The following is a 16,195-nucleotide window of genomic DNA, read 5'->3' as shown; positions in this document are numbered from 1 at the left end:
AGTAGGGAGTGTGCAGGAGGCAGCTGATTGATGTTTCTCTCTCATCAATGTTTCTAACTCTCTATCCCTCTCCATTCCTCTCTGTAAAAAAATTAATAAAATACATATTTAAAAAAATATATTTAAAGCAACATCATTGAACTATTCTGCAGCACACATTAGAAAGTCCCAAATAAAGTGGGAGTTGAGGTAATGCTTGTGGAAGTTTTGTATTATAGACAAATAGGAGAAGGAAGAAGAAATGAAAGGAAAATACTAGGAGAGGTTCTTTCAGCCACAGAGAGGGTGTTGTGACTATTCTCATGGCCATCCATAGATGAGCTAAAAGAATCGGAGAAAATGAAAGCCCAGGTGAAAGTTATGGTGGCCTTCAGTCAAGGAGAGGTGCCAATAGGACTTTGAAGAACTCGGTAGAACACATGAGGGAACAAAATAGTTTGTATTTGTGGGTAAGCTGACATTTTTATTCAACTGTGAAAATTGAACTGTATCAACAGTGAATTATCAGAACCCTATTGTTACAAGCCTGTTAGCTGCTGGGTGTATACTTTTGATGTATTCGGTGGCAAACCTTCCCCTTGAGTGGATGGCAGCAAACTCAGCACATACGGCTTTTGAAATAGAGCCATTAACTCATTTTGTTTAGTTCCCCATATCTGGCAAGAAAAATCCACTTCTTGGCAAACTCCCCATAACTGTATTTGATAACAGGCCAATACTGTGATGTAGAGCAAAATAACTGTAGTGGTGCCTGCATAGTATGCTCATTTACTTAAAACATTAGCATACGTGATTTTACAAGTTAAGTGTTTTTAGTGTGTCCAAACCAAAACAATAAAAACCAAAACAAAATAAAACAAACATTAAAAGAAAACAAAAACCAGCCTCAGCCTTCCCCTTTCTTGGTTTTTCCCTGAATGCCAAGGGCATTTGCAGCTGCAGACAAAGGTGTGTTATTAGGTCCTTCAGAAGAGGCATTGGTCCCCGGACAATCTGTCACGAGAACTTCCATGGGGAGTCACCCCGCTGGGGAGGGTGGTTTTGTACACAGCTGTTTTGAGTTTAAGTAGGCCAGAGAGATGTTCTTATCTTCAATATAATTCTCTGACCCTGCACCTGTGATCTTAACTCTTTTTTTCCCCCTAGACTACCAAGGTATTCAGATGATGATGTATTGAGTACTTTTTAAATGTCCATTTTTAATGGATAGGTTATTAAGCCAGGAATTTGATTGACAAAGAGCAACAATTATAAAAAGAAATTGGGATGAGGCCTGGATTTAGGTACAATTATGATGAAGGCAGTTTGTTCAGTTTTTTGTTGTTTTTTCCCCCCAATATTGTGTCCCCCTTAGTTACTATTTTTAGGGCTTAATGTCTTTATATATTATCTCTTCAAATTCAGTTTTTAAGAAAGTATGTGATAAATTAATTTATGCTAAGGTTATAAATGGTTGACCAAGTGCTGTCCCTCTGAGAAAAACAGGTATTTTTTTTAAAGATTTTTCCATTTCATGATTATTATCAGCAGATCAACAGAGAACAGTTTGTAATGATTAGTTACATGTGGATACCAAGGTGTTTTTTTAAGCATAACACAATTTCAGAAGATGGTGATATCATTAGTATGATCCATCCAAATTATAATACTTAAAATCATGCAAATTATTTTACCATTTCATAAAGCTTCTTTTCAGACTTCTAGGTATTTTTCAAGTGTAAAAAGACATCTCAAAAAATGTGTGATAGAATTAAACTACAAAAACTATTTTGGAAGAGTAAGGAGCTCTCTAATTTTGGCTTTAAGATTTTATTTTAACTTTGTTTAAAAAATACAGTGGGGAGTGTATTGAGAAAGATGAAGAAAAAGGAGCTTCCAGGTGATGGATTCAGCATGTCTGAAAATACTTAAGTAATGTAAAAAAAAAACACAAAAAAAAACTTCAAGAGCTCTAGCTGGTTTGGCTCAGTGGATAGAACATCGACCTGCGAACTGAGGTGTTCCAGGCTCTGTTCCAGTCAAGGGTACATGCCCAGGTTGCAGGCTCCATCCCCAGTATGGGGCATGTAGGAAGCAGCCAATCAATGATTCTCTCTCTTCATTGATGTTTCTATCTCTCTTCCCCTCTCCCTTCCTCTCTGAAATTAATAAAAATATATTTTAATAAAACCTTCAAGAGAAAGAATATATTATAAATAAAAGTCAGCAAGATCAAGAGATGAACAATTTTTGCAATAAATGTGCCCACAGGAGGAGGCCTTCCTGAAGAATGCTTGTTTACAGCATCCTTAGTAAGATGAATTGGTTATGTACAATGAGTTATCTTTCACTAAATGCAATACTTTTCTAAAAGTTCCTACACTATCATTTAGCTATAATATTTTTAGAATATGTTTTACATTGACTACCCATCTGCCATTTTTAAGTCTCAAGAGTCTCAGCAGAATTGTGTTGCTATTGTCTTTTAATTGATTGAAATATTCTGTGTTCTTCAAGGCATGTTTAATACAAGAGTTAAATATCTTTCAAACCTCAGAGTATCCATTTTTCATCAAAATCCACAAATGAACATGACTTTGGCATTTAGACAATAAACACCAGCTTGATGGATAACCTCCTGTAGCACATCACCATTATCAGCTAAAACATGAACACGGATCTATACTAATGGAGTTTCTCAAATATATTTTTTACCCTTTTTTTTTTTAACATAACCTTGGTTTCTTCCACAATTTCTTCAAATTTTACTTTTGGTAAAGGTTCAACAAGGAAACTATGTGATACCATTCTACCATAAAAATGTACTTCTCTTCTATGGTAAAAACAGGATCAACTTCAGTAGCATAGTATTTTTCATTTACTTGCAATAACTTTTCTGTACATATGTCTGTAACTAGTTTATAGTTATCAATAATATTATGACATGGCAGGCATCTTTTCCCTTGTAGAGAAATCTACTTAGTGTCATATCAAAGTCTGTGGTGACCTGAAGTTTGGCAGCTCATCTTTTGGTGAAACCAGTGATAATTTCTGTTACTTTTGTAGGATTCTTGTGGCAAACTGAACTTTCAAATTCTGGAATCATTTTACATGTCCAGACTTTTGTTTGTTTGTTTGTTATGCAGGCTTCCTTAAGGCACTCTGAGTTCTTCTGTTATTAATTTTGTCCTAAAACAATGGCATAGGTGGTAAACAATAACTCAAGATGCAGGGCTTATATACAGAGATCTCTATGATCTTGGTCTTCAGCCTCATCTTCCTCCTCAGGCTGAGTATGTACTCGGCCAGCACTACCTCTTCCACTAGAACAGTGGTTCTCAACCTTCCTAATGCCGCGACCCTTTAATACAGTTCCCCATGTTGTGGTGACCCCCAACCATAAAATTGTTTTCATTGCTACTTCAGAACTGTAATTTTGCTACTGTTAAGAATCGTAATGTAAATATCTGATATGCAGGATGTATTTTCATTGTTACAAATTGAACATAATTAAAGCATAGTGATTAATCACAAAAACAATATGTCATTATATATGTGTTTTCCGATGGTCTTAGGCGACCCCTGTGAAAGGGTCATTCAACCCCAAAAGGGGTTGCGACCCAAAGGTTGAGAACCACTGCACTAGAACATAAATGCTGGAACAAGTTACAGTGTGTACTCTTGCCATGATCACCTAGTCCAAAGATGGGACCCTCATACTCTTCCTGGCCACAAAAAGAAGATGACATGCATGAGCTTTCAAAGTGTGAGGTTTGTGTTCTCGCTGTGCAGAAGTCCCCAGAAACTGGTAGTTTAACAAAAAATATAATTTTAAATCAGAGAAATGCATCTGTAATTTGCAACTGACCTAATTAGAAACTATATGAAAGAAAGGGAGAACAACATTTCAGAGGATAGGAAAATGGATTGAGATGTGATCAGAGACATAAAAGATTTTAGAATTTGAGAACAAGAGTGGTGAATTTAGAGAATCAGCATCCAAGGCAACAGGGAACAGAGGGACTGAAAATTATCCTAGAGACTGAAATAGGAATTAGACCCAGTGCTGCCATAGGCTCTCTCATTCCTATGTCCCTACCACAGGTCCTCAACCCCTCAACTCTAGTCTCTCCATCACCTTCTGTCAATGGAAAGTAGAAAGGGTTGTTAAGAAAATTTTAGGCACACCTATCAAAAGCCCAAGAAAAACCAGATAGAACCATGGGCAGGATAAGCAATGCATCTTCAAGATTTAGGAAGAATATATAAAATTTGAAGGATAAGGAATGCATGCTTAAAGAGCAAAATAAAGAGCCGATGTGATGTCAGGAAGAGGTACTCTGAGGCCCAGAGGGGTGTGTGTGTGTGTGTGTGTGTGTGTGTGTGTGTGTGTAGTGAGCTTGTTGATTTTTGGTAATGGAGCAAGTTGGAGGCATTAAGGGTCCATGGAGATTCATATCATTTTTCTGCTTGTCTAACTTTGAGAGACTGAATTAAATGTGACTTTCATCTCCAGTGGACCAGATGAATGACAGGGAAAACCAAAAATAAAAAAGTAATTAAACAAATTTTCTGCTCCATGGTTTGATCACCTGAGTGTCAGGAAGAAAATATGTTCTCAGATGCTACTAACCTTATAAATTTGGGGCATTTAGTTGGTCAGATTGGTATCCCCATTTCATAGGTGCTTAAAGTAACATAAGCATCTGTTTCAGATTGAGGAAACTTGGAAGCTGAACTAAGGTTAGCTTCAATATTCTTGAATCCCAGCTTAGACTTCTTCAAGTTGATAAACAAGATGACAACAAAATAATACATTAAACCATATATTTATAAATTTAGTCTAAGTGCAATGAACTCAGAACCATGACATTCAAATAAATATGAGCTACATAAAATACATGTATATAAACAAATATCCCATATCACATGTTCACAATTATCAAGGGCCTTAAAAACACTGCTGTGGGATTATTTCACCAGAAAACCATCCATTATCATCCTTTTTCCTGCCTCTGAATATTGCATAAATCTATTGAAATAAACATACTGGAAGAAAACAAATCCCATTGCCAATGCCTGCCATGAGTCTTGCTAAGTGCATCATCTAATATTGGATGTCACATTACAGCACAATCCAATGAGTAGGAACATGTTTCAAAACTAGTTTGGGAGTAAGCAATCAATATGCACTTGTTGGATCCTAATGTGTTTTTGTCAATGATTATAAATAGAACAACTCACTGCAGGGAATTTTCTATGTTTATGGATAAAAAATGACAATTTGTTAACAAGGACTTCTTATTCTTGTACAAGTAAAAATATGTGTGTTTCACTGCCAGGAAAAGTAATGTTTATTGGGTTTTAAAGTTTCTTCCTAGGTTTCACAATTTCTAACGCTATTTTCATTATAAAAATGATAAAGAGATGTGTAAGGATAAGTAAAGTTTTCAACTGGGGAAAGACAGAAAATGTGAGGGGTTACAATAGTTCATTTCAGTATGAAATCTATTAGAAAGACCAATAATAGACTTGTGTAAATTATAAAGTACTTTCAAGGTCTTTTCAGTTTTCCAGTGTCTGAGACAGAAAGTATCTTGGGTGGCTTGCCTGCTTAATATTGATGTGATACCTGGGGAAATTTTTTTTTTTTAAATTCCTAGCACACATAGTATTGTAGTAAGCATTTAAATAAAGCAAATAAATAAAAAAGGTTAAAAATTCCATTTAAGTAGGTCCTTTCTTTTCACTGTATTTATGTGTGTTTTCTTTATTGTCCTTGCCCATGTGTACATATACTCTTTCAAACACTCAAGAAATATTTGCTGAGTACCCATGTATGCCTGCCATTTTACAAACATTAGGACACAATAGTGAAGAAGACAGAAAAAGGGTTAGGTGCCTGTTCTTATGTATCTTATATTCTAGTATAATTTAAATAGACAATCAAATAAATAAAACAAAGGAAAACATCGGACAGTAACTGTTATGCTGAGAATTAAAATATGGGATAATATCCTATCTAATAAAAGAGAAACATGGTACTTAGCCGTACATCCGATACCCTTCCCATTGGCTAATCAGGGCGATATGCAAATTAACTGCCAGCCGAGATGGCGGCCGGCAGCCAGGCTACTGACGAACAGGAGGCTTGCTTGCTTCAGTGACGGAGGACTCCAACGTTCCCTGCCTGCCGCTGCTGGGCTCTGAGCTGCTAAGAAACATTGTTACGAATATAGAAGCTAAACAAAACCCCAGAAACCTGTTTTCAGTCAGCTGGGATCTCAGAGCTGGAGTCGCAACAAAGTTTCAAATACAGAAAGTAAACAAAGCCAGAAACCTGCTTTCAGCAGCGAGGTCTCACAGCTAAAGCTGGCTCTAACCTCCAGTGACAGCCATACATCCAAGAATAAAAAGAAAAAGGAAAAAAGGAGCGGTTGGGAGCTTCAGTCACCTGCCAGCCTGAAAACGGCCCTCAGCCCCTGACCTAGACTGGCCAGGCACCCCAGTGGGGACCCCCACCCTGAAGGGGGTGTGACCAGCTGCAAACAGCCATCATCCCCTCACCCAGGCTGGCCAGGCACTCCAGAGGGAACCCCCACCCTGATCCAGGACACCCTTCAGGGTAAATCAGCCGGCCCCCACCCGTGCACCAGGCCTCTATCCTATATAGTAAAAGGGTAATATGCCTCCCAGCACCGGGATCAGCGTGACAGGGGGCAGCGCCCAAACCCCCTGATTGCCCTGCGGCTCTGTGTGTGACAGGGGGCGGGTCCACAACCTTCCTATCTGCCCTGCTCTGTTCATAACAGGGGAAGGCGCCCCAAACCCCTGATCAGCCCTGCTATGTGCCTGATAGGGGGGAGCTCCCCAAACCCCTGATTGCCCTGCAGCTCTGTGTGTGAGAGGGTGTGGTGCCCCAACCCCCTGATTGGCCCTGCTCTGTGTGTGACAGGGTGTGGTGCCCCAACCCCACCATGGGCCTTGCTCTGTGTGTGACAGGGTGGAGCCACAACCTCCCCATCGGCCCTGCCCTGAGTGTGACAGGGGGTAGTGCCCCAAGCCCCTGATCGGCCCTGCTCTGTGGGTGAAGGGTTGGCACCCCAACCTCCCCATCGACCATGCCTTGAGTGTGAGAGGGGGCGGCTCCCCAACCCCCCAATTGGGCCTACCCTGAGTGTGACTGAGGATGGCATCACAACCTCCTGATCGGCCCTGCTCTGTGCATGACAGGGGGGAGCTCCCCAAACCCCTGATCGGCCCTGCTCTGTGCATGACAGGGGGAGCTCCCCAAACCCCTGATCGGCCCTGCTCTGTGCGTGACAGGGGGCAGCACCCCAACCCCCTGATCGGCCGGCTCTGTATGTGACAGGGGTGGCACCACAACCCCCTGATCCATCCTGCTCTGTGTGTGACAGGGGGTGGCGCCGCAACCTCCCCATTGACCCTGCCTTGAGTGTGACAGGGGGCAGCACCCCAACCCCCGAATCGGCCCTACCCTGAGCGTGACTGAGGGTGGCATCGCAACCTCCTGATCCACCCTGCTCTGTGCATGACAGGGGGGGCACCCTAACTCCCCAACCAGTCCTGCTCTGAGCCCGACCAGGGGCTGTGGGGCAGGCACCTAGGGATTGGGTCTGCCCTCTGCCACCCAGGAGCAGGCCTAAGCCAGCAGGTCGTTATCTCCCGAGGGGTCCCAGACTGCGAGAGGGTACAAGTGGGGCTGAGGGATAACCCCCCTCCCACCCCCCCCCCCGCCAGTGCACAAATTTTTGTGCACCGGGCCTCTAGTAATTATATAATTAGTATTACTAGAGGCCCGGTGCACAAAAATTTGTGCACTGGCAGGGGTGGTGGTGGGAAGGGGTTATCCCTCAGCCCGGCCTGTGCCCTCTCGCAGTCTGGGACCCCTCGGGAGATAACGACCTGCTGGCTTAGGCCTGCTCCCGGCTGGCAGAGGGCAGGCCCAATCCCTAGGTGCAGCCCCTGGTCGGGCTCAGAGCAGGGCTGATTGGGGAGTTGGGGCGCCTTCCCCTGTCATGCACAGAACAGGGCAGATCGGGAGGTTGCGATGCCACCCTCAGTCACGCAGGGGTAGGGCCAATTGGGGGTTTGGGGCACCGCCCCCAGTCACACTCAAGGCAGGGTCGATGGGGAGGTTGCGGCACCAACCCCTGTCATGCACAGAGCAGGGCCCATCAGGGGGTTGGGGAGCTCCCCCCTCTCACTCACAGAGTAGGGCTGATAGGGGAGTTGGGGCACTGCCCCCTGTCACACTCAGGGCAGGGCGGATCAGGGGGTTGGGGTGCCACCCTCTATCACCCACAGAGCAGGGCCCATCAGGCGGTTGGGGCGCCACCACTGTCATACTCAGGGCAGGGCCAATGGGGAGGTTATGGCTCTACCCCGGGGGATGGGGGGTTGGGGCTCCGCACCCTGTCACACACAGAGCAGGGCCGATCAGGGGGTTGTGGCGCCTTCCCCTGTCATGCTGATCCTGGTGCTGGGAGGCCTCGCGGCTCCACTGATCCTGCTGCTGGGATGACTTGTGGCTCCGCTGATCCCAGTGCTGGGAGGCATATTACCCTTTTACTATATAGGATAAAGGCCTGGTGCATGGGTGGGGCTGGCTGGTTTGCCCTGAAGGGTGTCCTGGATCAGGGTGGGGGTCCCCACTGTGGTGCCTGGCCAGTCTGGGTGAGGGGATGATGGCTGTTTGCAGCTGTTCACACACCCTTCAGGGTGGGGGTCCCCACTGGGGTGCCTGGCCAGTCTAGGTCAGGGGCTGAGGGCAGTTTTCAGGCAGACTGAAGCTCCCAACTGCTCCTTTTTTCCTTTTTTTCTTTTTTTTATTCTGGGCCAGCTTTAGCTCTGGCTCCAGCTCTGAGGCCTCTGCTGCTGAAAGAAGGTATCTGGTTTGTTTCGGTTCTATAATCGAAACAATGTATAACTTCAGCTCTGAGATCCCGGGCTCACTGAAAGCAGGTTTCTGGGGTTCTGTTTAGCTTCTATATTTGTTACAATGTTTCTTAAACTGCAAGCTCAGAGGCAGGCAAGGCAGGCGGGGAACGTTGGATTCCTCCGTCACTGAAGCAAGCAAGCCTCATGTTAGTTTCAAGCTGCCTGGCTGCCAGCCGCCATCTTGGCTGGAAGTTAATTTGCATATCTCACTGATTAGCCAATGGGAAGGGTAGCAGTCATACGCCAATTACCATGTTTCTCTTTTATTAGATAGGATAGCATAAGTTTAAGTTTGCGTTCAGCTTTTTGTTATATTATTGCCCAACAAACTCTTTTTTGCTCACTGCTACACAATTCCCCTCTCCCATATAATCAACAAGTATGCTTTAATTTATCTGTTCAACAATATTTATTGAGAACTAACTATATGGCAGGCATTATCTTAGGTGCTGGGGACACATGTAAGCAAACAAAAAATCGCATGGAATTTATTTGCATTATAGTATTGAGAATAAGGGATGACAAATTAGTGAGGTAGAGTTTCAGCATAGTTTATTACTAATAACTCTATTTTTTATTAACACCATATAGGATAAATGTTAATTTATTAAGTGTAGGCTTTCATCCCCAGTCTAACTAATATTTTTATTCTCAGTTTATAACCGATTGGTAAATATTTCCAGTTCCTAGCCTTGTCTACATAATAAGACATGCTATTAGTACATTATGGCTATGGTTTCAATGGGCTTCATAATATTTCATTGACTTATTATCTTATCCTATCCCATATTCTCTTATTATTGGACAAATTCTTCCCAAATACCCCATCATTCTCATTCATACACACACATTTTTTTTTTTTTTTGATAAATGACATTATATATCTACCTAATCTCACCCCTGTTATGTCCATTCAAAAGCAAACACTGTTCTGCATGTTGTGTCTATTATTCATTTACTTAGATAGTTTTAAAGTTTTTTTTTATCATATATCTAAACCATATGGTGTCTGGTTGTACTTGTTTTTAAATTTATTTAAAAATATTATTCCATATATTGTCACCTGGCATTTACTTTTTTGATTCAACACAATGTTATGAAGATTCATTCATGTTGTTGTATGTGACTGTCATTTACTCATTTTTCATTACTCTATGATATTTTATTATATGACTATGCTACAATTTATTTATCTAGTCTCCTGGCTATGATCATTTAGATTATTCATAATTTTTGCTATTATGAATAGGGTACATATTTCCTGGATATATAAGCTAGTGTTTTGTTGTGTGTGTGTTGGAATATTTATCCAGGAAAACAATTGTTGGATTGCAGTGTATGAAAATATTCATTTTTAAAACATAATGCTAAAGTGATGGTAATAATTTATACTCTCACTAGCAATATATAAAAATGTACATTGCTCTCCAGTCCGTATAACATGCAGTAATTACATACTTCTTAACTGTTGCTAATTTATTAGGTATAAAATGGTTATCTAATTATAGCCTTCATTTGCATTTCCTGATTAATAGAGAAGCTGAGAATCCTTTTTTCTAGCCACTGTTTCATGATTTGTGATATACCTTTTTGCTCATTGTCTATTGCTTTGTGCTTTTTTTCTTATTGATTTGTAGGCATTCTTTATTACCCATGACATAACATTTTGATCCATTGTGAATTATATAGTCTTAGTCCTTTTTCAATTACATGTGTGACAAATATCTTCTCTCATAGCTTTTTTTTTTTTTTTTTACCTTCCTTAAGGTGTCTTTTGATAAAAGATTATTTTTCTTAATTTATTTGATTCTATTCTTTCTATTTTGTTTATGGTGAGTGCTTTTTCTCTCTTCTTTAAGCCCTTCCCTGCCTCAAAGCTTGGAGGAAATTCACCTTTATTTGATTATGCTTTAGTGCTTTGCTTTTGACATAAAGAACTTAAAGTTTACGGAGTTTATTTTGTAGAAGTACATTTTAATGCCTTTTTTCCTTATAAATAATCAATGTTTCTAGGTCATTTGCTGAGCAGTCTCTTCTCTTCCCAGTGCTCTACTATGTTGCCTTTGACACATATCTAAGTTCCACTTATTTGTGGCTCTTTGTGTGCTTTCTCTCTGATAATGCCTTTTCAGTCTTGTGTTTATTTAGACAGTGAGTTTACAAGTGTCTCTTGTAGTCTACCCTTGAACAACACTGGGGTTAGGGGCCCTGATCCCTTTGTAGCTAAAAATCCGCATATAATTTTAACTCCTCCAAAACAATTTCTAATAGCCTAATGTTGACCAGAAGCCTTACTCATAACATAGTTGATTAATACATATTGTGTGAAACTGTACTCTTAACATAAACTAAGCTAGAGGAAAGAACATGCTATTACAAAGATCAAGAGGAAGAGAATACATTTACAGTACTATATATATTCATTGGAAACAAATCCACATATAAGTAGATCTGTGCAATTCTAACCCATGTGTTCAAGGGTCAACTTATATCATTAACATATTTATTAAAATAAATATAACATTAAATTATAGAGGGTGATACACAGACTAATGTTGATAGTGTCTCATGAATTAAAAATTATGATTAACTCAAGTCTGTGAACCTGATGTCCATATAAGAGATGAAAGAAAGCAATAAATAACACTATACAAAACAATATTAGATGTTTCTCTTTTATTTATTTCCTAAGGACAAGTTCCAAGCAGGGAGATGACTGAGTCAGTGGGTAGAAAAGATTTTGAGAAATTTTAAAGGTATAACTTAATGCATGCCAAAAGGAACATGGCCATTTACAGTTCATGGCAAAGAGCCTAGCAGATAAAGTCATAGCCCCGCCCCTTCGGCATCCAAGGTTTCACTTCTGCCACATCCCTTGATATGCTGTCACAATAGTGATCTTTGTCAATTCCTGCTACACAGCAGCTGCAGACACTGCAGGTGCTAGGTGGCCAGATTAAAAGTAAAAATCATTTCTGTGCCTCACCTGGGCTCCCTCTTTCGTTTTTAGTGATAGTATGGATTCTGCTAGGATGCTTTTTCTATAGATATACTAAAAGCTTGCACTTCTACCTCCATTACTTATATCTTTAATCAGATGTCACCTTAAATTTAAGGTATTGAAAAGCTTTACTCTGTTTAAAATAGGAACTCACTCTGACCCTTTCTTCTCACTGTCCCCCTTTGCTGCTTTATATTTTCTATCTCACTCATCATCATTTGTCTGTCTTTCCTCAACCAGGATTTGGAACTTAGATCTGTCTATTCACAGATGTCTACCCAGCTCCAACATTAATGCTTCAAATATGGTAGATGCCTTATAATTCTTTGCTAATATTATGAACAAACCACATAAGAGTCACTCAGTTTGTGTGTTGGAAGAATGAATGGGGCCCAGAGGACTAAAAGGGACTCATGGTTATACTTACAGTTTTTGATGTCTTTCCCACTGGAGGTCCAGGAGTAGTTGAAGCCTTGGGTAGTCACACTGGAATTGCTTGCTATAAGACAAAATTTCCAGAATCCAAGATTTTTATAAAGATGTAATTTAACTTTGCTGTGATGTGCTGAATTTTTAATCTATGTGACTTTGGGGAAATCTGAAAATTGAAATATGCTTCCCTATGCAGTAACACTAGCTGGCATATTGAGGGAAAGTTCTGCAGCTTGTGTTTAATGCCAACTAGTCATAATTTACTTTCTTTTTCTGTTCTTGTAACCAACTCAGATGACTAGAAGTGCTGTCAAGACTACTTAAATATTATCTTAAAATCGCATGACAAATAAAAGGTATCTATAATAATAAAAGCATAATATGCTAATTAGACCGGACAGCCAAATGATCTTCTGGAAGTCATTCCGACATCCTTCCTGATGAAACCGTGGTGGTGGGGGCCAAGGCAGAGGTGGTTAGGGACGATCAGGCAGGCAGGCAGAGGTGGTTAGGAGTGATCAGGCAGGCAGGTGAGTAGTTAGGGGTGATCAGGCAGGCAGGCAGAGTGGTTAGGGGCGATCAGGCAGGCAGGCAGGCAGGCGAGTGGTTAGGATCCAGCGGTCCCAGATTGCAAGAGGGTACAGGCCGGGCTGAGGGGACCCCTCCCCCCCATGCACAAATTTTGTGCACTGGACCTCTAGTAGTATAATAATAATCACTAACCCTTATTTTTAAAATTATAGCGATTGTCATATCAATATATAGTGACCAGGTTACAAATTACAACAAGCAACTCAAACCCAAAATATCACCATCAAATGAGGAAATATAGCCTTTTGTCCAAACCTCCACATTATCATGTCTGTAGTAACACTGTGAGCCTGTTGTCTCTTTTGAATCATTTTTGGAAAGCCTTGCTATACTCACTTTGAGGTGTGTTGTTCGGAGTCAGGGTGCTCACATCTACAGGGGCCATTGAAGACGTAGCTAGATATCCTAGTTCAAAAACAAATTTTCCAAATTGTCATAGATATTCACGTTCACATGTTTAACTCTGCCACTATGATGAACAAGGGTGGCATGCAGAGCATGGGATATTACAGCTGGAAAGAATCTCAGTGAATACAGGGTATTCACTTCATTTTATAAATGATAAAATTGAGTCAAAAAGGTACATGCTTATGGTTACACACTGAATATTCAACATCATTTATTTGATACTAACCCAATCTCCTAACGCCAAGTGCATTACATTCATACTTTCAAAATATATTGTTACAGTATCGACTGTCTGATAGACTCTATCCTACATGGAAATAAAAATAAAGACAAGGCTCTGACCCTCATGGAACTTATAGTGAATCATCACAACTGTGTATAACGTTTTAACATAGTAAATAGGGTTTTGTATTTACATTAATTCCTATCATTCAGAGTCACCTCTATCTTTTATAATCCATCATTTCCCATTCTCCTTCCCTCTCTCTTCCCCCTAAAATGAAAGACTAGTTCATATTCATTTGAATATATCTCTTCAGATGAAGCAAATTAAAGAAGAAAAATACCTAACCACACTCATTGAAAACATGTTTCTTGGAAAGACAAATTTTCAATATATTTTATTTATGTGCATTTTTCTTCTGTTCCAAAACATTATTTAGGTGGCTTACATAAGTATGCAATTCAAGAAGAAAAAAGAAGTGGAAAGGAAAAATAAGAGTAAGGAAAATATAGTTAGGAAAGGTAGAGTCCCATTGAAGCCTGAGTAGAGATAGTATAAAAATGCACTTCTTGATGTCATATACTTTTGGTGGCTGTGTGCCCCCCATTTGGTCAGAACTTTCTAGTAACAATGCTAAGAAATACAGCATATGCTATGCCATCAATGAACATCATATGGTCAGTCAATTTTTAAGAAAAACCCAGCTATTCCCTTTATGGTAATTAAAAATAAATTTTTCCCAGCCTTGATACAAAGAATATTGTATAATGTTTTCACTCTTCTCAAAAAAGATCCTTACATTCTGACAGCCAGCATGCTCACGACCCCTCTACCTTTAGAGGCAGTGAGTGGCACCCCAGCTTCCCAGGTACCTCAATTCTGGGAAAGGGTATGCCTCAGATAGAAAGGCATGGGTAATCAAATCTCTGAAGAATATATGTAGGATAAATAAATAAATTGGCATTGTGGTTTATGCATCTATAAGGAGTTCAGCTATAGACATGATCAACCACAATCGTTTTGCAATGCAGCCTACCAATGAACATCAAAGATATGCTAAACCCCAGGTGTGTTAGGAACTGCCTCAGATCATGCTGTATGAGCAACTAAAATTGGCAGCCAGCCTGAAAATAGGCAGAAAAAAATGTTTTAAAGACCAGATATGAATAACTTTATTTCTGCAACAAATACTTATTGAGTGCATAGAATAGGGGATGAAATAAAGAGGAACTTGCCTCTGCCCTCATGGAACGCAGTTTAGAGAGAATAAAGGTCAGTGTGGAAGACCACTGGCTGATCACCGAAGCCAGCCCTCTTCTTTCTGCACAGATACAGTGAGTAGAATTCCTAGTCTCCTGTGTGGTTAAGTGCGGTCTTGTATTGAGTCCGAGCCAATGGACTGTGAGTGATGATTGCCGCTTCAAGGCCTGACCTATAAAGCCTCCCACACATGATCCTGCGTGAGCTTTCCTCGGGTGCTATTCAGCTCTTATGGGGCAGAGAGACTTAGAAGGCATAACTTAAAGGAGACAGAGCTGCCGGCAGCCTAGGCTCTTGAATGACTGTGGGACAGAGCACCCAGCCCTGGCTTGGCCCTTCATTGGCTATTAATGATAAACGGACTTATACTTTATCAAGTATAAATGAACAAAAGAAAAGTTTGGAATTTGTTGTTACTGCAGTTTGTTTCCCTTCCTTTTCAAACAGTAAAATCCTATTTGCAGTTCAAGGTGATAGCGCTATCTGCCATGGAGAAAATGCGGTGTACTATGGGATTCCGACGAGGGAAACATAACAACAGAAGTGGGAGCTCAGGAAGGCTTTCTGGAAGTAGTGACATTGCAACTAGCCTGCAGGATGACAGATATTCATTAAGAAAATCTGGGAGTTAGGGGAAGAAAGAGGAGAAGCAAGGAGAAAAATATTCCATGCAGTGTGAACAGAAAGGTAGGAGAGGACTGAAGCCAGTTGAATATGTTGAAGATACTTTGTGCACAGTAAAGAGATGCAGATGGAGCCCTGGCAGGTGTGGCTCAGTTGGTTGAGGGCTGTCCAGTTTAATTCCCTGTTGGGGCACATACCTAGGTTGTGGGTTTTGACCCCCTGCCAGGGCGAGTGTAAGAGGCAATCAATCAATATTTCTCTCTCACATCAATGTGATGTTTCTCTCTCTCTCTCTCTCTCTCTCTCTCTCTCTCTCTCTCTCTCTCTCTTCTCTGTAAAAAAATAATAATAATAATTATTTTTAAAAAGAGATAAGGATGGAAATTTAAGAAGCTATATTCCAAAAACCCATGGAAGAATTGACATTCAACTGGATTGTACAATGTACAAGATGCTCTAACCTTAAGGGTAAGTCAGTGGTAGCCTGAACTATACAGTGAAGGCTCAACAGAGCATGGTTAATGATTGGACATAGGAAGTAAAGAAGAGAGAGAAGTCAAAATAAGTCCAAGATTTCTGTCTTGGGCAGCTTTCTGGCTCACGGTAATATTAACTGAGGAAATAAACAGAGAAGAAGCAGTTTTGGAAGTGGCCAGAGACACGAAGACAAATTAAATTTTGGACACATTTATTTTGAGTGCATATGAGACATTAAA

General features: G+C 40.6%; 1 protein-coding gene and 1 pseudogene across 1 annotated transcript in view; both read right to left on the bottom strand.

The window, feature by feature from the left end:
* Positions 1 to 16,195, bottom strand: part of CD96 (CD96 molecule) — an 89,612-nt gene that overhangs the window by 7,361 nt on the left and 66,056 nt on the right. Inside the window, exons 9-10 of the mRNA XM_036351892.1 lie at positions 13,301 to 13,369; positions 12,369 to 12,440 (exon numbers count right to left, since the gene is read on the bottom strand). Coding sequence (XP_036207785.1) covers positions 12,369 to 12,440; positions 13,301 to 13,369 — 141 coding nt within the window. The remainder of the gene's footprint in view (positions 1 to 12,368; positions 12,441 to 13,300; positions 13,370 to 16,195) is intronic.
* Positions 2,157 to 3,728, bottom strand: LOC118677579 (annotated as a pseudogene).

This window comes from Myotis myotis, unplaced genomic scaffold, assembly GCF_014108235.1.
Source record: "Myotis myotis isolate mMyoMyo1 unplaced genomic scaffold, mMyoMyo1.p scaffold_m19_p_2, whole genome shotgun sequence".
Classification (NCBI taxonomy): domain Eukaryota; kingdom Metazoa; phylum Chordata; class Mammalia; order Chiroptera; family Vespertilionidae; genus Myotis; species Myotis myotis.
This window is presented reverse-complemented; position numbering and strand designations above follow the sequence as displayed.